We start from the raw sequence: 22520 nt of genomic DNA on the forward strand, positions 1-22520 counted from the left end.
GGGACTGCTTTCATTAGCTAGTTCTGCTGGGAATTAATTGAAATCCTTCATGCTAACTGGATACAATTTTCAAAGTTATTCCCTTTTCTGGGTTTTACCACGTTTCATCTGGACGTATAAAAAAGACAAAATCAAAGCCATTTTAGACCTCTCAATGTTAATTATTAGGAGTTAGAAGTAGACAGAACTAAGGTATCTGAATAGGATCAGGTCCTGACTTGGAAGGGGGTTAATTACACAGTACCCTAGCAGTCATACTACAGTGTTTGTGAGTACTTGAGAAGAGGAGGAGACAGAGATGCTACTTGTTAGTGAGATTGTAAACAACACAAATATAGCATCTCTACTTGGCGGATTTTCACTTTTCGTGGGTGGTCCTGGAACAGAACACCCGTGATAAGTGAGGGAACACTGTATAGGGATTTCTTTTGTAGTATTTGACTAAATACTCATTCTGAAAAGAACAAGAATGTAATTCAAGAAAACAAGATATTAAGTACAAAACATGATAAAGAATGGCTGTTCATGGAGAAAATATTGTTTCTTATATAAAGACTTAAAGGAAAACTAAAAGGAATTCTGGAGTTGGCGAGACTTTGAGAGAAACTCAATTAAAAGCAGAAAGTGGACAACTGAAAGACACACTTTATTAAATTAGAACTCAATAGTGTTGATTTTGTTACAACACAAAGGTAAATTGTTGAGAATATAGTGCAATGCTGAACACTAGGATAATTAGTTATTTTACTTAGATTTTAAAGACTGACATACAAATCTGCTATAACCAACCAAGTACAATGCTACAACTACATTATTTAAAACTAGTACAAGCTGTAATGTTTTATCAAAGAGGAAAATGTCACTGAAAAATGTAAAAGTGCTTGCAGTTAGAAAGTGCATTCACAACATAGCTGCTCATTGGTATTTATTAAAGAAACATCACTGAACAATCAGCATAATTCTGCACATATATTGCACAGTCAGAGCTACCCAAAAGTCACGTTACAAGGCCAACCAAAGATAAAGCCCTTACGGAGACCACTCTTCCACATTATTTGCTTGAAAACATACCACTTAAGACATTAAAACTGTCAATGTTCTGAATTTAATGCACAACAGAAGATGCTTCATTGAATTTGGATTCAGTTTGTGAAGTATTGCAGAAAATGGATGAAATTAAGCATGAATAGACTGAAATTGTTCTTGGAATGCAAATATGGAAAAAAGCACAGAATTGGCGCTTTCAAAAGGATTCATTTCATGGCCACCTGAGCATTTGAATGCTCAACAATAAATAACAGTGTAACTGTGTGACATATGCTCTCTCCCCAGTTACCATTAAGATTGTATATATCATTATCATAAACACTACTGATTTATACTAAAAGGCTGCATAAATAGATTACGCTGAATTAAAAATGGCAGCTACATTCATTATATAAGAAAACAAAATTCAAGACTTAAAAACAGGCATGAATATTTATTGTAAAAGATAATGGAAAGCAGTTTCCCCTTCTGGTCCCAAAATGTGGCAATTATCAAATCTAAATTTAATGGAAGATTTAAAAGATTATAAAGAAGATTTACAGTATTGCCAATTTTTTTCTGTATAAACATCTCTTAAGAGGAAATACTGATTGAGAAAATACTATTCAAGAGATGGAATAGAGAATTTGCCTGCAATTAAATAAAACAAAATAATTTAACCAATGTTGTTTCCCTTTGGTGTTAATATCACTTCTGGGTGTCCTTTATTCACCAATGGTGAATATTACAATACTCTTATACAGAATTACAGCAATCTGCAAAAACGTCAGAATTAGAAATCTGGTGGTGCAATGCATCTAAACTTATAACCAGGCACCACGGATGCTAGTAGGGTTCAATCGCTGCAAAGAACTTCTGGATGAGTCAAAAACTGGTCTTTCACTCCTCCTGCTTATTGTACTGGATGCGCTGTGGCTGGATGGTCGTGAAGCGACTCCTGGTAGAAAAAGAGAATCCGCTGTGATCAAGGCTGGACAAAAGGATTCTGAAGAAATAGTCTAAAACAAGCAAGAGCAAACTTCGGCCCTCCAGGTGTTTTGGATTTCAACAATTCCTAAGAGCTGGTAATAAAAGTCCAAAATATCTGGAGGGCTGAAGTTTTCCCATGCCTGGTCTAAAACCTATACAACAAACTTCACTTAAGGCTCAAAAATTCAGGGTTGCATTCCAACATGTGGGATTTTTGCTTGTGTGAATCATGAGCCAAATCAGGCAAATGGGGTCTGTTTAGCTGCTCATGGGTGTGGAAGGAAGATGTTTTTGGCCCCCTTTCACCAGTGAACAAGAGTGTGAGGAATTGCAACAAGAGTCCTACTTTTGATTGCCAAATCCTCGCTTATGGTTGGTCAAGGCCGGAAACATTGTTCTCATTGTGCCCCAATTATATAGCTGAATAGACTTCCTTTGCTTGGTTTGTTTGTTGGTTGTTAAGGTGAACAGAAAGAGCATCATTTACTAAATACAGAGTAATTATAGTTCCTAATTTTTGGTTATGAATCTGTTAAACAGCAACCCAGAATTCCAGCCTAAAATTTTACAGGTGACTATTTAGACTGTTCGTGTCAATGTCAACACCCATCAGCAGCTAAACAGACCTCATTTTCCTATTTGGCCCATGGCTATTATAGTGGGCTGGGGTTCAGGACAGGAGTACTATTTTTGAATAAATAACTAAGTAGCCAATGTCAGCATTAATGTCTATTTCTCCCCTTTTTCCACTTGAATAATGTCTGAGCGCCACAAAACTGAATTAGTGAGACTGAATGATAAGAACCATCAGGATCATATATCTGTCAGAAATAAAAATTAACTAGGTATTTTTAATTACAAAAATGTGAGTCAAGCACTGAAAGGGTTAAATAAGTTAGTTTCGCCCTGAGGAGAGTGAGCAGGCCAAAGCCTGTTAAGAGTTAGTGGGCCAAAGCTAGTGTCACCCTGAGGAGAGTAAGTAGGCTGATGCCTGTTAAGAGTTAGTGGGCCAAAGCTAGTGTTGTCCTGAGGAATGTGGGAAGGTCTGAATGTGTGAGAAGGCCTGGTGTGAGAAGCTTTGGTGAGAGAAGCCACAGGTTGAAGGCCTCATGTGTAAAGCTACTGTGTGAAGCTCTTGTGTAAGTTCGGTGTGAGAGGAGGCTCTGTGAGAGCGAAGCTGTTTATCTGTATGAGAAAGAAGCCCAGCATGGAAGCAAAGAGGGAAGTATAAAGAATTTTATTTGTGTTATTGAAACCTTGTTTTTGTAAGTAATATAAGCCTCCTAAGGAAGAGTAACAGTGGTCTGTGCGTTTTTGTTCTTTCTATCACTTTTGGCTACTGGTGCTGGGTCACGCTGCTGCTGCTAATAAGTTACTCTGCTGTACATTTACGGGGTCTTTTGTTAATAAGCCTACTCGCCCAACAATATCTGTGTCTACAAGATTATTCCCTAAAATACACTATACAAATAGAGAAAATTATCACATTGCAGCTACTTACGAGAAGGGCTATGATGGCTTAAAGCGGACTTCCCTCTTCTAGGAGTAGGAGAAGCACTAAGGTAACTCATTTGCCGTTGATAGTCCATGAGTTGTTCTGAGCGCCTCAAACCGACTGTGGGTTTCACTGCTTCAAGTCTCTTCAAAAAAGCCTTGATTTAATTTGTTTCATAAATTAGTTTTTTTTCACCATCAGTTATTGAGAATTTATATCAGAATCATGCATAGTTATCTCACTATGATCAATTATGAAATATAACACTGCACATGAGAGCATTTGGAGAAATAATTTCTAACTGGAACAGGGATTCCCTTATGTAGCTATTTCAAGCACTAGTTTGTTGATAACCTAATTGACATGTATATGGAAACTCAGAAGCCACAATCTTTAAAGAGAAGTGAACAAGTGATAGAAGAAAAAAACATTGGTTTATTAAGCTACAACCTGATTCTTCAGAAAAGCTCAGGAATGTTGTATCAATCAATGGTAAATCTGCACTCACAAAACCTTTATGAATTTGGGATTGCTCCATCTCAAAATAATACAACAATGCTGGAGTATATCAACTGATGGATTGGGGGGAGGGGGTTATGCAAAGAAAGTCTTACAAAATTATGGAAACCTGAGCACTGTGGAGAAAAAAAATTAGCCCATTAAGAACCAAAAAGAAGCAGCAGACCATAGATCTGTAATATTTTATACTAACTTAATATAACTTAACTTAATATATGAGCCAGTGCGGACCTTGAGATCTTCCGGGGAGGCTATTCTCGCACTCCCACCACCGTCTCAAGTGCGGCTGGTGGGGACGAGGGAACGAGCCTTCTCGGCAGTGGCCCCCCGGCTCTGGAATGCACTGCCAAAAGAGATCAGGCAATCCCCTACATTATCCAATTTCCGTAAGGAACTGAAGACCTGGTGGTGTCAGCAGGTTTTTGAGTAATTATATTGGACTACCGCCGATTTCTGAGCCTGAATACATTGCACAAGATTTCCCTAGCCTAAAATGATACATTTTAATATATTGGGTTTATGGTTCCCGTCCCCTTGATCTGGTCATGTGAGTGTGATTTATTGTTATAATTGTATTATTTTACCTTGTTTAATAATGTGTGTTATGTCGTTATGTAATGTTGTGTTGCTTTTATGACTGTAAACCGCCCTGAGTCCCATCCGGGAGATAGGGCGGTATATAAATAAAGTTTTATTATTATTATATTATATATAATTCATTATAAATTCAGGCTACACAGACAGCTATCAGAATTCTTGCATAAGAAGTAGATGGACTGTGAATCAAACTCTCTAGATCAGCAGCTGTGGATGCTATCCAAATTTATATCATATTATTTTGGACAAGTTCTGGGTAATGTTCTATTAGAAAATGTGTGCACTGTTCTTTGCCTCAAGAGGTATCACTATGGTTACTACAGTGGTTTAACAGCAGTAGAACAAGCAAAGATACAGCTGACCTAGGCTTTCAGGAATGGAAAAACATCTCTGTGAGAGGGCTTGAAGGTGAGTATCAGTGGTGGCAGAATGGCCCAGAGGCCTGTGGCCCAAATTTTCCCACTTTGCCTACTCTAATCCCTTTCTCTCAAAATGAGAGAAGCAATGATCCCATATGCACAGGGGAAGTGCCCAGCCCCATATACAGGTAAGGTCTTCTGGTGACAGATAGAAACTCTGTTGCTACTGTAGCCACTGCTGGCCAAAGACTCATTGTGTTTTTCTCTTCATAATCTAAATGCATGTAGAACAAGAGTTCTGCTACAGTCAGACTCTCCTCTTAATTACAATATTTATGTGTAGGAAAAAGGAGAAGAGAAAAAGAAGAAAGTAAAAAGAGAGGGAGAAAGACAGACATGCTTTGGCATGAGCAATATGTGACCACTTGAGGAACACCATTCTCTTTTCTCTCTCATTCTCAACAAACACTTGCTGTGAACCCAGGTTCATGAGCTCTGAATATGCACACATTTATAAAGGAATCACTTCAAGGGACATTTTCCCTCAGCCACATAATTGTCATTTAATACTTCTCTACCCATGACTCAAGATTGTATTTGCTACCGAAAAGAAGGTCTGTTATAGTAAGAACTTCAACTAACCAGATTCTCTCTATCAATCCTTTGTTGTTCCCTCTGCCTGTTGATGGCACTGTGGTACATCTTAGCCGTTGGGCCTGAAGGTTTTTTCATTGATGCACTTTTGCTTCTGGGTTTTGTAGCTTGTTTTGTCAGTTCTTTTAAGAGCCGTTGATTTTCCTGATCAATTTGTCGCACTTCATCATTTGTGAAAGAGTAGTTTTTTCTTGACCCTAGAGAAGACTGATCCAAGACCATCTTCTCTTGTTCCTTTTTCTCCAACTGCAGAAAAGCTTTTAAGAAAATCAAATCAACATTTTAAAAAAAACAAGTCGACATTTAAAATTAAATGACCTCACTGTCAAGACTTTTTAACATAACTATTTCAGGTGGTTTTGAAAACAACTCTGAACTGACAATGCCTAACAGGAACCTGAGGCACATATTATTATTGCAGCCATGGAACTGGAAGACGTATATACACATCCTTGGACATGCTCACTAAAAATTAAATCCCAGTCTGTTCAGTTGCACTTATATATTTATAAATAAAACTATGCATAGTTTATGAACAGTATTGTTAATAATCCCAAGTGTAAGAAGTATGCAGAATGGCTTCTGGCTTCCAAAATATATAGTGTGCATTCAACTGTAAGCATTGACTTCAAATATTCTTCAAACAGAAATGTTTTTAGGATGAGAATGTCAACATAAGGATTCTGTCTTTTAACCTACAGCTGAGTAATGGGAGCATAATTTGAACAGGCATTGTAGCTAATTTTGAAAATGTATATAGAACTGGCATGCTTTTCACTTGCAAATTTAAGTGCAGACTACCGGTCACCATAAAAAGTGATCAATTTACATTTATCCTAATAGCCAATATGCTTTGTGCTGAAAAGGTCATTAGATGAATTATTTTAGTCTATCCAAAATCATAGAGTTTCAACACTGGAGAGTCCATTCTATCATTTGTGTATACGGGGCATCAATGGAACAGGCACTGAACTGTGGTTAAACTGTACAAGATGAAATGGCAATAGCCTCTCTAAGCATAGTCAAAAGGGGTCAGAATGCACTTAAATGAAAATTTCTTGACATAAGTCATGAATTTTAAAATTCTGAAAACTATGTTATTTCTTTTTCATGACTGTGAGAAGTACAACATATCTCAACAATATTCTCCCTACGTCTTCAAATTCCATAAAAGGCTTAAATCTTGGTCCAGCTATTTCCGAGTATCATAAAGAACTGGAATATTATCACAGTTTGCTGATTGGATTCAAAACTGTCCTACCAATCTTAACACAGAACAGCTTAATTCAAAAGTTGTTAATATTAATACTTCTTTACATACTTATTTTTGTTCAAAAGAAGTCCATTTACTCTGTTAACACCTGAACAAGTTAAATTACCTGTGAGATGAACCAGGACCCACTGTGATGTCAGAGAACATGTAGTTGTTTAAATAGTTTTAGGAACTATAAGGAAAGTAGCACAGCTCCTTCAAAAGACATTTGGAAGAAGAAATGTTCTGGGAACATATGGTGTGGTAAAGAGATTATTGTTCTTACGTGTCTTCAAAATGATCACGATCAACCCTATCATAGGGGTTTTTTTTGTTGAGATTCATTCAGAAGAGGTTTGTCACTAACTTCTTCAGTCTAAGACTAAGAGTGTGATTTCCCAATATCATCTATGGGTTTCTATGGCTGAGTGGCAACTTGAATCTTGGTCTCCAAAATTTATAGTCCAACATTCTAACCACTATTATCTTATTTGGTTTTTTGGAAATCCAAAATCAACCAAAATCTACACTACCATTTGAAAAAACAACCATAAAAAGAACATTTAAGGGAGAACCACACTAATTCTCAACTTGGATGAAACACCACAATAATAAAGAGCTGCTGCTTAGTGAACAATATTATGAGATTCACATACTAAAGAAGAAGAAAAATAAAATGATCAATTATTCCCACCACAAATCAAGGATAATAGAAAATCAATGTTTTTCACATGAAATCAGCTCTAGCTTGCAGGGACATCCAGCAGGATGGTAACACATCCGGGCGTCCCCTGAGCAACGTCTCTATAGATGGCCAATTTGCTCACACCAGAAGCGACTTGCAGTATGTTCTCAAGTCACTTCTGACATGGTAAAAAAACCCCAAAAATATTAAATAAAGGTGCTAATATAAGTAGTACAGCACAGGCAAATACTGATGACTATATATTTTCTAGAAAAAAGACAACATTGATTTCCAAAATGGATATTTAGCATCACTATCTTATACCAATGCAAATATGAATCATTTTGCATTTATTCAATCATTCCTCAAAACAGAAAATATAATCAAACATTGTAAGCAATATAATAAAATAAACAATAGTGATTGTTGGGTGATAACTAGCACCAGCTAAGATGTATGGATCTATGGCACAATGCAAACAACTGAGCCTAAATATACAAGTGTAAGTTTAAAAAAACATTCCTCAGCATTTATTCAAAAACAGAATAATTCTAATTCTAGTTATTCAATAGATAAAATGAAGAAATACTCCTGAAAAGATCACATAACTGGTTCACATCCTTTCTTTTACTCCAAAACACAGATCTCAATTATAGTCTATAAGAACATGAAGTACCATCAGTTGCAAAAAACAAAACAAAAACCCAAATATATAATTTAAAATGGCAGGCTAATTCACTGAACAATCCTAGGAAAACAAAACAGAGCAAAAATGGCAACAGAATATTTATTAGGTCTTGGTGAACTGAATTATCAATTAAAGTACTGCAAAAATGGTAGTTTATAAATGGTATTTATTTTAGATGGTATTAGAAATTTGTACACACAACCTCTTTTAAAAGAAAAAGCACTCAGAGCTTTGGGTTTATGTCATGCATGAACACCACCAAATATCTTTTCATGTTGGCCTTATTACTGCTGAGACAATTCATTATAAAATCATGACATAACCAGAGTTAAATACAGCAGATTGCATTCGAAAGTGCCCTTCTGCTAACAGTCAGGCAAAATTATGCACTGCACTTGAGTGTTAAATGAAATCCAAAGGTGATGATGTACTGTACAACTTTTATATGAGCACAACCACAAGAATTACTATATAACCTACCTAATGCAGCAATATATGAACTCTTAAACATTTCCTTTGACTTGTAGTTCTCTGTATTCAGACCAACAATATTCACAACTCATTCTTAATACCAGTAGCATATTCAATGGAGGATTAGAAATTCCACTACATAATAAAGCACACTTCAATCTATATGCTTTAACTGTTTTTAATTGTTTTAATTTTTTGTTTTAATGTGTTTTTACCAATTGTCTGTTTTTAAGGCATCAAATTGTGCTGATATGTGAAGCCGCCCTGAGTCCCCCTTCTGGGGTAGAGAAGGGTGGGGTACAAATATGGCAAATAAATAAATAAATATTCACAATTGCACTAATTTTTTTGCATTATTATTTTCCTTAAACATTGCAGGCTTCTCACAAAGAATTGGAGAAATGATAATATTAAGAAAAGATACAAAAGTTGAGAAACAGCAAACAATAATTTTCAGGTTTTGGAACACCTGTATTAAAATTTTAACTGTCTGGGTGAGGATAGTGGAGATGCTTCCAACATGGTCAATAGTTCCTGTCTCCCATTCTATGGCTTTGAAACAATGTTCAGTAAGGGAATGGTGACACCATTATGGTGAAAAAGGGGGTTACTATAGATTCCTACTGTTGTACGTTTTTGTGACACTGGGTCGGCATTTTGGGGATTGAGGTATAGTGAGTGCTGGGCTTGTTGTATGTTCTCTTTCCTTCTTTAATATGGCCATGGCTGACTTCCAGTTTATATTAACTGAAACTTCTTATATCTACATTTGACAAATGTCGACCTTAATTATTGCTGAAAGAAGCGGACGAAGTTTACATTTCAACTAATCAGAATTAACACTAACCACAATTTAGAACTTGGGAATACTAAAAATTTCTCATTTTCTCCTCACAGCCCCAGAAGTTGGATGAAGGGAGAATCTGCCATGCATCATAGTATTATGAGCTGAATATAAAAGCCACTGGAAGCTACTTCTGCAGGATGCCAAATGCAAAACAGACGGACTTTTAAACCAGCATGTTTACAGAAAGGAGGGAACAGATTTGGAAACCTAGCATGTTTAGCTCCACTCCTTTCCCCACTGCCTCTTCTAACCACTTCTTTTCTAAATGGCATGGTTCTGTACAAAGGAAAGGTCCCTGACCTCCATTAAACCGTAAGTATGTGCTACACGGTCAAATATAAACAGAGCTCAACCTTTTACATATATTTGTTTCAAACACAGACACTCAAACCCAAAGGAATGAGCCTTTCACTTCAAGATGCTATACTTTATGGGGAAATGGCTGGAATCCAAATAGTTACTTAAAACTATCTCGAAGCTATTCACTTGTTCAGCATTCTTCCCTTCCAGCTTCAAATTTTTTTGGTGTAGGTAAAACAGGAAGCTGTACTCCACATAGATTACTGCAATGGTTTCTGTGTTTCAAATGGTTTTTTTGCCCTGCAGCATTGGAAGCTGCTGATCAAAAGCAGGTTTCAATTCATCATATTCACCATGATGCTTTCATCTCGAGTTTCAGGTGGTAGACATAGGTAGGAATGAGAAATTCTGTGTAGTGATTCTGACCCACCTCTTCCTATCTGAGAAGTTGTGAAGAAGGCTTGGGAAGTATTTGACAACTCTATACAGGGTGTTTGAAAAAGAACTCCCTATTCACCATTTAAATTAAATGGTGAATAGAGAGTTCTTTTTCAAACACCCTGTACTTTGGCCATGAAGACCATAATTTCTTTTCCCCCATTCATTGGCCTTGCCTAAACTCCCTTACTGGCCTGCTTAGATACCACTGGTTGAACCTGCAAACAGTACATCGTCAAAAAGTGATGTTTAATCCCATACTCTGAGGTTCATCTAGTGTGTTGAATGAATGATGTCTTTGGAAAGCAGTAATGAGGCAGACGTTGGAATGATTCAAAATGTTGGTTTGGCCAACAACAAAGCAACCATTGTTCACAGACATCACATAAAAGACCAAGAATCTTTTAGGTTCTTATACGGTTCTGTATCCAATAATCACCTTATGCTTCTGTTTCCCATGTTCTATTCCTATGTTTAACATACTGGAACGGGGAGAAACACCTACACAATACTAAGTATTGAAAAGTCACTTACACATCTCAACCCTTCATTGCTTTCAGCCTCTACATAGACAATTTCTTCTACATTACAGTGCTTTAGTTTTCTGCAATGGATAAACTACCCCAGTCTTGCTCTATCATACAGTGCCTATGGAGTACAGTTAAAATGTATTGTTTAATATATATAAAACAAATAAATTTCAAGTAATGTAATTAAAGTCTAAAGCTCTAATAAAATTAAAATAATTCCTGGGAATATGAAGTGAAATTGTGCAACATTGTAAATGTTGGCAAAGAAGAGGAAAAAAGTGAATAACGCAAGCCCCTGTAATATTTTTCATGAGCAGTGTCCTTGACAAAAGAGGCCCAATAAAAGTGGCAAATTATTGTTTTCTGTTCCCACCATAGGAATGCTACAGTTGAGTGTTTTTATATGCAGAAAATGCACTCAAGAAACTATTAAAACCAATCTGGTGCCAGTTTTCTTATATGGATTAACTAGAGGCTATTTACTTGATATCTGAATCCAAGTTAAGAGCAAAAATGACCTTGCTTGCTCTTTCTTTTTACCATGGGTAGAGATTAATATGGTAATATAGAAATAGAAATGTTGCTTTCCTTCAAATGATGTGAACTACAACTCCCATCAACCTAAGAAGGCAGATTATTATTAAAGGAGTCTGATCACCCACCTTAGTTTATGACCTCTTAGCCAAATTAGTTATCTATGTGAACAATCATATTAGGTCGAACAATGAGCAAAACTGAAATAAAAAATAAGACTTAGCTGAAACTGAAGAATAAATGTCATCATTTGAAACAGTTTTCCCATAGAAGCTCTTATCTTGGGCCAAAAACCTTTATTGGAAAGGATTGTATCCATGTATAAGAATGCATTGATTAGGTCCTTATGAGAAACATGCTCTGGAAAACTCTTTAGTCACCTTCAAGACTGTATAAGTGACATCATATAGATGTTGAACAATCCAAAATTGCAGCATCGAAGAATCAAGTACCAGCTATGTTCTCTCAGAATATTGGTGAAAATGGCTATAGGTGAAATAAGATTTAGGGCCGAAGGACCAAGCAGGTGAAGAGGTTTTTAAATGGGAGCCTGTAATCACAACTTGTAATTTTTGGAAGTCAGATTCCCAATTTTGATTGGGTTTGTAGAATCTGCAAAAGTATCCCACAAATTAATTGCTTCCGCACATTTCACTGGCAAAGAAAACTTGGGGATGTGTGTATAGAATTTCATACTAAATACGCAAAATAGAAATAACAACCTAAAGAATTAACATTAGCTTGAAGGACAGACAAAAATGTCTTTATAAAAAAAATGATAATATACCTTTTTTCTTTAGATTCACGAAAAAGATTTTGGAATACACACAATGCATAGCCTTATGATACTACTACACATAAAAATAAAGGCACCTAATTATAAAATGTATTTTGTATGTACGTTATTTCTTGTGACGGGATAACTTTAACCAAGATTTTTATATAAGGCAAAAAACTGAGTTCATACTGGAAAGTTGTGCTGCATCTAAAATAACTGGTACTGCAGATCTTAACTATCTTTCTCAAGAAAGTTATTTTTGTTATATCTGATTACTGGATGGCCATTTCTATGTGCTGTTACTTTTACCAAGAGTTAGTTCCTAAATGTATTTGCTGTATTCTCCTTCTGAACACAATAGTCTGGAATCACAACTATAGGGCATCATTTGTTAGCATTTAAAAGATATTCTTATAAGCAAAGGGCAAGTAACTCTTATATATTTGTTCTTTTAGTGGACAGAATAGAAATACACACAGATGTACATGCATATAACTATTTCTCCCGTTAAATAAGCATGCTACATCAGTACCTAGAAAGTGTTTTGAGAATTATGTTAAGTATAACTATGTACTGTACAAAACAGTAGTAGACTGCTTTAATTGCAAACACCAAAAGACATTGAAATGTTATTCAATTTTCTTTTCTGTGCTTCTCAGTAGAATTCTTCTTTTAGTTGAATTCTCACCTTTGTTATAATAGTTCCCTTTAGTAATCTCACCTATTTTTCTTCAGCAAATTCCAGAGAACTAGGATGCTTCATCAGATTGGACTGTATCAAACTTTCTGGAGAAACCCTCTTTTCTAGCTGTTTAACCCTTGAAACACTTCTGGCACTGGAAAGTGTGTTGCCAGCATGTCATAGTACAGAACCTGCTTATGTGACATCAGCAGTACATCATAGTAGATTGCCACAGGGCACTTCATATGGGATGAAGTCTATATGAATATCCAGCTCAGTCAATAAAATGTATTAGATGGTGGCAATGTGCTACTGAAAATTAGCTACTACCAGCACTACCACCAAAGTAGTGCAGTGAGGCTTCTGAAGATGCCTATTACAGAGCATCCAATTAAAGGAAGAGAGCTGGATAATGTCTCTGCCCATCTCCATGCTGTCTGGAAAGATAGCCTTGTTGGAGTAGAGGGCTATGCAGCTGAAAAGGTAGGTGTGGGGAAGTACTTTGGATTGTTCCATATGCAGTGATAATAAAAGTGATTTGTGATACCGCAATACAAACATACTACTGCATTTGTAATTACTGAAGAAGATGCCAGATACACTTTTATTATATACTAGCTGTGCCCAGCCACGCGTTGCTGTGGCGTTGTCTGGTGGTATTGGTGAGAAATTGTTGAAGTAGTGGTGGTATTGAATGTCTGTTGTATGGTAGTCTTTATGTTTCGTATGCACACTGAAGTGGATTATATGGCAGTGTGGAGTCAAGATAATCCAGTTCAAAGCAGATAATATCTATATATATAAAAGAGTGATGGCATCAGGGCAGCGGACAAAACAACAAAACTACAGGCTCCCCAACCTCGAAATTTGACAACACAACCCATCATCCATGGCTCTAGGTTGATACAACAAAAAGAAAAGAAAAATAGTCCTAATTAGAGGGAGAGGAATAATTGTTTTTATCCAATTGCTGCCAGTTACAAGGCTAAGTTCCGCCCACTTGGTCTCCTGGCAACCTACTCAGCCCAGGGGACAGGCACAAGAGTTTGGCAGAGACCCCTAAGGGCCATCCAGCCCAACCCTTTCTACTATGCAGCAGGACACAATCCAAGCATTCACAACACATGGACAATGTATAAATACTATACAATACTACACAGGGACATAGACCCCCTCTACCCTCACCACTTTCACAGTACACAAACATCCAAATGCGCACTAAACATAAAGACAACCATACAACAGACATTCAATACCACCACTATCTCAACAATTTCTCACCAACACCACCAGACAATGCCACAGCAACGTGTGGCCGGGCACAGCTAGTAAGATTATAACTGGGTTATATAGCTGTATGGAAGGGCCTTGAGTCTACACTGCCATATAATCCAGTTAAAATCTGATAATCTGTGGAAGAGGCCTAAGTGAAGCCTAACTGTGCCTGTCCCCTGGGTTGAGTAGGTTGCTAGGAGACCAAGTGGGCAGAGCTTAGCCTTCAAACTGGCAGCAATTGGATAAACACTATTATTCCTTTCCCTGTCATTAGGACTTTATTTTTCTTTTCTTTTTGTTGTATCAACCTAGAGCCATGGATGATGGGTTGTGTTGTCAAATTTCGAGGTTGGGGGGCCTGTAGTTTTGTTGTTTTGTCCGCTGCCCTGATGCCATCACTCTTTTATATATATAGATATTCTGTCTGGCAGTTGCACTGTACAGTTTAGTAAGCCAAGCCAATTACTGAGGGGGAAAAATCTACTGTAGAGAAATGTAATTCATACAAAACCAAATACAGTATTCCCTCACTTTTTGCGGGGGTTACGTTCCAGAACCATCCGCGATAAGTGAAAATCCACAAAGTAGGGACGCTATTTTAATTTTAATATTTATACATTATATTGAAGCCTTTCCTACCAGCGCCGGCGAGCCCCTTGCTCCATTTCCGCTGTGTTGCTCTGGCTGCCTCTGCTCCTGCAACCAGGGAAGAAGGTAGGTTGCTCCGCCTGGTAAGTGAGCGAGCGAGGGAGGGTGGGTGAGTGAGTGAGTGAGGGCAGGCGGCAGCTGGAGCCTGGAAGACGCAGCCAAGCTTCTGTGGCAGCCACCGCTCCAGCCGGCCATGCTGGGGAAACGTGGAGAACTTGGAAGAGGGGGCGGAGTCCTCCACGAGTCCTGCCCCTTCTTCCGAGTCCTCCACGTTTTCTGGCGTGGCCAGCTGGAGCAGTGGCAGAAACAGGAGCTTGGCTGCCTCTTCCAGGCTCCAGCCGCCGCTGTCGCCCGCCCTCACTCTCTCACCCACCCACCCTCCCTCCCTCGCTCACTTACTGGGCGGAGCGGCCTTCCTTCTTCCCTGGCTGCAGGAGCAGAGGCAGCCAGAGCAACATGGCAGACACAAAGCAAGGGGGCAGCAATGGGGTAAATTAATTAATTAATTAATTCCCACAAAACAGCAAGTCTGTGATAACCACAAAGTAGCGGGGAAATATTGTATCCTCCCCTCCCACCTACACACATTAATCCTGTGATGATCTGGAAGCGTTCTTCTGCTGTCTACTGCTCAAGGAATACTTCAGGAAGAGTGACACCAGCCAGAAGAATAGTTCATAAGCATAAGCACCACATGAAAATGGCCACCTCACCAACACACAATAATATGGTTCCACATGCTACTAAAAGAGGAATTCTAGACGGTTAGAAAATGGAACTGGATTTCTATATAGAATGCTTTCACACTATTGTGCCCAGACAAATAATCAACAATATAGAATGCCATATAGAATGAGGTGCCACCCAGAGTGTCAGAAACTTTCCTAACATTATTATATAATAGGCTAACAAAGGGGAAAATGTGGTTATCATGAACAAGACAAAAAACATAGAGAAGGCTGAGAGACAACTGCATAACATCACATTTTATACAATGCTCTTTAAATATCTTACTAATGTGTGTCTGAAGTGACTCCATAAATTACTCAAGACAATTCTCCAGTAATGTATAGAGCAGAATTCAAATGGACACACTCCAGGAGTCAAAATTGGGTATCTTCTATCTACTCAAAATACACAACCAAGGCAATCCTGGAAAACCTACTGTCTCAAGCATGAGAATCCTCACTGTAGTGATATCTGAACATAGGGATTCAGTTATCAGACTATATGCCATCAGCACTCCAAGCTATGTGAAGGATACAATTGATTTCCCAAGAGAAATACATTCCATCCACAAACTCCCAGAGAACAACATCCTAGCCAGCATGAATGTGCCAGGCTGTGGCACAGGCTGGTGAGCAGCCAGCTGCAACAAATCACTCTGACCAAGAGGTCATGAATTTGAGGCCAGCTCGGAGCCTGCGTTTGTCTCTGTCTCTGTTCTATGTTAAGGCATTGAATATTTGCCTTATATGTGTAATGTGATCCGCCCTGAGTCCCCTTCGGGGTGAGAAGGGCGGAATATAAATACTGCAAATAAATAAATAAATACATCACTATACACCAACATCTCACAGAAGCCATCAAGAATACTATACTTTGTACTCATTCCGGGAATAATATGTGGCACTGCTATACACACCACATTATGCGAACCTCTTCTTGGTTCACCTGGAATCATGGTAGCGACAGTCTTGGCCAGCTGGCTTCCTGGGGTGGTGATGGGGCGAGTGGCCCCATCCTTATGCCGGGAGGACAGTTCAAGGAAGGCACGTGGTGGCTGAGAGCCCTCCAGAGCACTCTCAGCTGCCGCCCGTCTCACCCTCCTCCTGGCACAATGCCAAAAGGACAGCCCGAGGACCATCGGGAGAGGATTGGGGCAGTCGCCTCATGTCCCGTCTTCCTCTCAGCATAAGGATGGGGCAAGTAGCACTGTCCTTATGTTGGGAGGACAACCTGAGGATGACCCAGGCCCTTCCCTGCCCCCTCCTGGCCCTGCCCTCTCCCAGGCCCTACCCCTTATGGGCCCGCCGTGCCCAGGTGCCCAGCATGTGAATGGCCCCCCTCCCTCCCAGCCCAGCCCTCCTGGCCAAGCCCACAATGTGGCCCAAAGGCAAAAAAGTTTGCCCATGCCTGGTATATACTCATGTGTAAGTCTAAGAATTTTAGTTTAAAAAATCAGTCTCAAAAACCTGGATCACCTTAACCATCAATCAATGTAAATACTAGACCTTAACTATTATATAAAAAGGGAACCATCCCTGGCAAGAGTGGCAAAGGATGAGAGTTTAGTCCATCCTGGGAGAACTTTTGAAAAGTACTGATCTCCACTACTCTCTTTGCTGTGATGTTACTTCTAGCTTTTTTGAATGCCTGAGTGGGAAAGTGGCAGCCAGGGCAGCTGGCCTTGAGGATGCATGAGAACTTTTTCTTGTCTGCTTATCCAGGCCTCACATCAAAATCCCTAATTTTCATCCCAAAACACTCTCAACTTATACATGAGGTCGACTTATACATAAGTATATGGTGAATATAGGTGCATGGGTGATACCTATGGGTTTAGTTATTCTGTGCTGTTAAAAAGTTGAAGCAAGATACTTAGCTGAGAATCCTTTGCAGCAATAATAGAACAGCAATATGAGAGTCCTCAAAGAAACTAATACTACCTTAAAGGTTTAACTTATCAGAAGTTACAGATTAATTAACTAGAAAGTAGCACAGTTGTCAATGCCACTATTCTCAGAGTTCAACTAAACGTCATGATAAAAGTTACTGAACACTATATACACAAAAACTTTAAATTTTATTCTTAGGACATTCCAGATTACAGTAGAGTCTCGCTTATCCAACGTAAACGGGCCGGCAGAATGTTGGATAAGCGAATATGTTGGATAATGAGAGATTAAGGAAAAGCCTATTAAACATTAAATTAGGTTATGATTTTACAAATTAAGCACCCAAACATCATGTTATACAACAAATTTGACAGAAAAAGTAGTTCAATACACAGTAATGCTATGTAGTAATTACTGCATTTACGAATTTAGCACCAAAATATCACGATGTATTGAAAACATTGACTACAAAAATGCGTTGGATAATCCAGAAGCTTGGATAAGCGAGACTCTAATGTACTTTCACTTATATATATTATTATGCAAGGAAATCTTGGTGAGCCACCAACACAAGCATCAAGTACATAAACAATGCTGCAAAATGATGGATAAATACCATATTTAAATATCAAAATATGAATAATATTATTGCATCTTATGTTTGTAGTTGATTATTTGCTCAAACATTTTAAAAACCTCTATATATGCTATCTTGGGTTTGAATTTTCCATATCATTTGATTAGATAAAGGTTCTGTTTTGTATATCATTTCTTTGCAGAAAATAAATGGAGAGTCCCTATTTTACTTCATCATCATGTCTCAAGTATAATTATACAGATACATTATACAAGAATACAGTTGTATTTCTTTTTTTTAAAAAAAGATTCCCCTCCCATGCTTTAAAATTATTCTGAGAAAAAAAAATCACCTTTCAAAAGATTATTCAAGTCCAGAGCTTCGTTCAGGACCTTTTGATGACATCTGTGATCCAGGTCTGGTTCTAATGAGAAAGAGAAATTCAAGAAAAAATTGTATTTGTTTGGACTTTTTCCAATTTGGACATTATATTTAGATTATTTAAGCTTACCATATAATTCCTGGCTCACATTTTCTTGCCTTTTAACCTTCAGCTTCTTATCATTGGATGCTGCAACTTCAAAAGATTGGATGGGACTGATATCTGGTGTTGAAAGAGGAGTGACATCGGTCACTGTGTCTTCTGATTCTTCTGCATCGTCGCCTAGCTTTGGTTTGATTTCCACTGACTTGATACCTGGGGCAGTTTTTTGTTTTGGAGAAAGTAGTGCTAGGCTATACATGCTGTTCTTTTTTGAAGAAGAACATGAAGAGTCTGACAAGCCATCGTCTGTGTCTAAACCATCTGTATCAGAACTGCAAGTTGAAGAGGAGGAGGAAGAGGCATGGACTGCAATGGTCTTGCTACCCTTTGCACCACTTGACTGTTTACACAACTTGAGCCTAACTTTCTGGTTTCTGCTGTCATCGCTGCTGTCTTCTTCATCTGTATAGTAATTTACTTCACATTTTTTATCTATTTCAGGAATCTTACTTGGAATATTTTTTTCATGCATTCTGCTACCTTCTGCTGATTTTGTACCTGATGAACTTGCATTTTCTAAATTGAGGGACGCCAAGGATGCGGCATTCTCAGGTTGATATGCATGACTAATCAAAGTGTCTTCCTTTTGTAATTCTGCCTCTTTCTCTTGTTTTTCTTCTTCTATCAAGCCACCTTCCACCACTTTAGTTTCGATATTCATGTTAGTATTACTCTCAACTGTATCTTCTGTTTGTGGAATTTCACCACTATTTTCCCCATCTATTTTTGTTGTGGTTCCTTTTTTCTTCAGCTCCTCCTCAAAGTCACTGTCAAAAAAGGAGTGATCCACTTCACAGTCTGATACATCTTCATATCGATGGTCCATGATCAAAAGAAAGTTGATGGCGTATTTCTCCTGGAAGTAGAAAACTAAAATCAATACATCAATAGATGGAGCAAACACTGGTTGCTGTGAACCTCTCTCTACATCTTTATTACATAAATCTTATATGTTTGCTCTAATCCTGGCATACCAGGACTACTTTTAAAATCATCTGGGGAGGCCCTGCTCTCAGTCCTGCCTGCTTTGCAGGCGCGACTGGCGGGGATGAGAGACAGGGCCTTCTCGGTGGTGGCCCCGCAGCTATGGAACTCCCTTCCCAAGGAGATCAGATCAGCCCCCTCCCTCTTGATCTTTCTCAAGAAAGTGAAGACATGGCTTTTTGACCAAGCTTTTGAAAACCTGGTGCAGCAAGAGACATGAAAGACTCGGAATTTGACCAATTGAATGGCCCAGACCTTGCTCTTGGATCACGTTATGCTGATGGTGCAATTGTAAAGTAATGTGTATTGTAAATGACTTTTCTGTAATTCTTTGTAATTGTTTTGAATGGCATTGAATTGTTGCCATGTTGTGGGCCGCCCTGAGTCCCCTCCGGGCTGAGAAGGGCGGGGTAAAAGTACAGTAAATAAATAAATACTTTTAAAATGTTCCCGTTAGGTTTAATCTTAAAGACCACAGTGGTTTCATAATGCATCTTATACTGAGAGAAAAGCAGTCCAGAAAATAAATAAATGAATGGAACACATTTTATTGATATCTTTCTCTACCTTTACCCAACCCATACCATTTCTCTACCTCTGGTTGACACTTTAGCTGGGATACTGCCATCCTCCTAAACACACAACTAATTGGGTGCCTTTAAGGAAGAGACCTTCAAGGCATTCAGTGAAACAACTTATTTATGAAACCTTATGTTTAAAATAACATACATTTAAGAAGTAATTGTTTGCACATTACAAGTTGTACAGTACATGGGAAGTCTCCTGCAATACTGCCACATGACAGCAGTAATGTTTGGAAGGGATGCCTTACACAGCATGCCAGGCAGTAATAAATCATGGTTCTGCAGCTCAGTTGCTATGACACTGCAATAATACTGCAAGAAGATCTGCTAGTACATTTTTTAAAGATTAGACCACTAGTCATAACACTGCATACAAAATATGTATTTGATCAGAGAGGCGCAAAAGGCAGAAATTTGTATGATTCTTAGTAGAGTATACTAACGAATGTTCCCAACTCTTAAGTGTTCAATTGTTTTTAAAAGGAAAAATATAAACTAGTCTGGTTAAATTAGATTTTTAAAATCCTTGATCTACAATAATTTTGACAGAATTGTACTTTATGCACTTTATTAATATCTTCAAGTGTGTAACATGTTCTGAATGGACACCATTTTTCTGTTATTTCATTGATTCATTCTCAAAGTTCAAGGAAGAAATAAAATAGATCTCACAAGATGCAATTTTGCCTCAGTTGCAGTTGGTATACATTGTGTGTAGCAATATGTTGTATATAGGAACAAGAAAGTGTTCTGCGCAATTATGGAATGCATGATACATTCAGTTGTATCTTAAGAGGCAGAAAGAATTCAGGGAGTCAAGGAAGATGGAATAAAAAAATGTACACAATGTTAACACAGATAAATTAAAATCTAGTGCCTGCACAACAGATGGGACTGCTCATGCTTCTAGAACACTAGCCCCACTGCCAAGTAATTTGGGTTAAACAGAAAACTGGGATCAGATCCTGGGATAAAAGGCCTGTCTGGAAGGGATAAAAGGCTAGGGGCCCCTGGTGGCACAGTGCGTTAAAGCGCTGAGCTGCTGAATTTGTGGACCAAAAGGTGCCAGGTTCAAATCCCGGGAGCGAAATGAGCGCCCGCTGTTAGCCCCAGCTCCTGCCAACCTAGCAGTTTGAAAACATGCAAATGTGATTAGATCAATAGGTACCGCTCCAGCGGGAAGGTAACGGCGCTCCATGCAGTCATGCCGGCCACATGACCTTGGAGGTGTCTACGCACAACGCCGGCTCTTCGGCTTAGAAATGGAGATGAGCACCAACCCCCAGAGTCGGTCACGACTGGACTTATCGTCAGGGGAAAACCTTTACCTTTACTAGAAAGGGGCTGAGTCTATACTGCCATATAATCCGGTTCAAAGCAGATAATGTGGGTTTTATATGGCAGTGTAGACTCGAGCCCCTTCTACACTGCCATATAAAACCCACACTGCCATATAATCCAGTTCAAAGCAGATAATGTGGGTTTTATATGGCAGTGTAGAAGGGGCTTGAGTCTACACTGCCATATAACTCAAATAATGCAGATTTTATATAGCAGTGTATAAGGGGCAAATGTAACTATTACAAAATCCATTTTAAATCCCAAAATAGGTCTGATCTTTAGCATTTCAGATAAGGTCTCATCAACATGTGAAGCAATATGTCCTGGAAAGGACTGCATTGAAGCACAGACTTCCACCCTCTTTTTAAAAAAGACTCAATCCGTTTCGTTTTGAGGAAACAGTTATGCATGATAAAAGAGGGCAAACCTCCCCCTCTGTTGTGGCTACGAAGCCCCACTTCGGGCGCATCGCTATTCTTATTGTCCCCTCCCTGGTTACCTTGTCCAAAGGGCGCCTTTTCCAGCCAGCGATGGGCTCCCCTCAGCCAAAATGGAGGGCTCAATGAGTCCTCCTTTCCCAAACAGAGCCGCTTTCTCCCGCCAGGCGGTGTGTTTGCGTAACCAGGAAGGGGAGGGAAAAGCCGAGGTTTCCGTGGCGAGGGCTGGGCGAAGCTCCCTCTCTGTGCGGCAGGGGGAGGCCGCGAAGCCCTTCCCCTCAGGCCTTGAGGCCTACCAGGGGCACCTGCCACAGCCAGGCCTTACCTGAGGCGACCAACTTACTTCGAAGCGCACCTCAAGCGATTGGCTCTGCCCAACAATATGGCTTGTTCCACAGAGACATGTTCTTCTCTTTCGATGTGGGACAGTGGCAGACGCTCCAGAAATAGACTGGTGTAATCCTACAGATTAGCCTTTTCAGCCTCACACAACTTGAAGAAGAGCTATGGGCCCCTCCGCACAGCACTATATCCCAGACTATCAAGGCAGAAAATCCAACATTATCTGAGTGTGGACTCAGGTAACCCAGTTCAAAGGAGATATTGTGGGATGTTCTGCCCTGATATTCTGGGTTATATGGCTGTGTGAAAGGGCCCCCAGTCTCTC

The 22520-nt window shown here is 38.9% G+C and overlaps 1 protein-coding gene across 1 annotated transcript; it reads right to left on the reverse strand.

The window, feature by feature from the left end:
* Positions 1–625: 625 nt before the first annotated feature.
* On the reverse strand, positions 626–22073 carry cfap97 (cilia and flagella associated protein 97). The gene is made up of 6 exons (XM_003221627.4): positions 21916–22073; positions 18475–19363; positions 18316–18387; positions 5629–5897; positions 3518–3668; positions 626–1984 (listed from the first exon to the last, which is right to left on the reverse strand). The coding sequence occupies exons 2-6, from the start codon at positions 19331–19333 to the stop codon at positions 1851–1853; spliced, it is 1485 nt and encodes a 494-aa protein (XP_003221675.1). The 5' UTR covers positions 19334–19363; positions 21916–22073; the 3' UTR covers positions 626–1850.
* Positions 22074–22520: the final 447 nt, after the last annotated feature.

Source organism: Anolis carolinensis, chromosome 5, assembly GCF_035594765.1.
Source record: "Anolis carolinensis isolate JA03-04 chromosome 5, rAnoCar3.1.pri, whole genome shotgun sequence".
Taxonomy (NCBI): domain Eukaryota; kingdom Metazoa; phylum Chordata; class Lepidosauria; order Squamata; family Dactyloidae; genus Anolis; species Anolis carolinensis.

Coding starts and splice junctions, on each gene's coding strand:
- cfap97 (XM_003221627.4), bottom strand. CDS start 19,333: ATGGACCATCGATATGAAGATGTATCAGACTGTGAAGTGGATCACTCC. Junction 18,388..18,474: donor TGTGAGCCAGGAATTATATG/GTAAGCTTAAAT, acceptor CTTTCTCATTAG/AACCAGACCTGGATCACAGA. Junction 5,898..18,315: donor CTTGAATAATCTTTTGAAAG/GTGATTTTTTTT, acceptor TTTTCTTAAAAG/CTTTTCTGCAGTTGGAGAAA.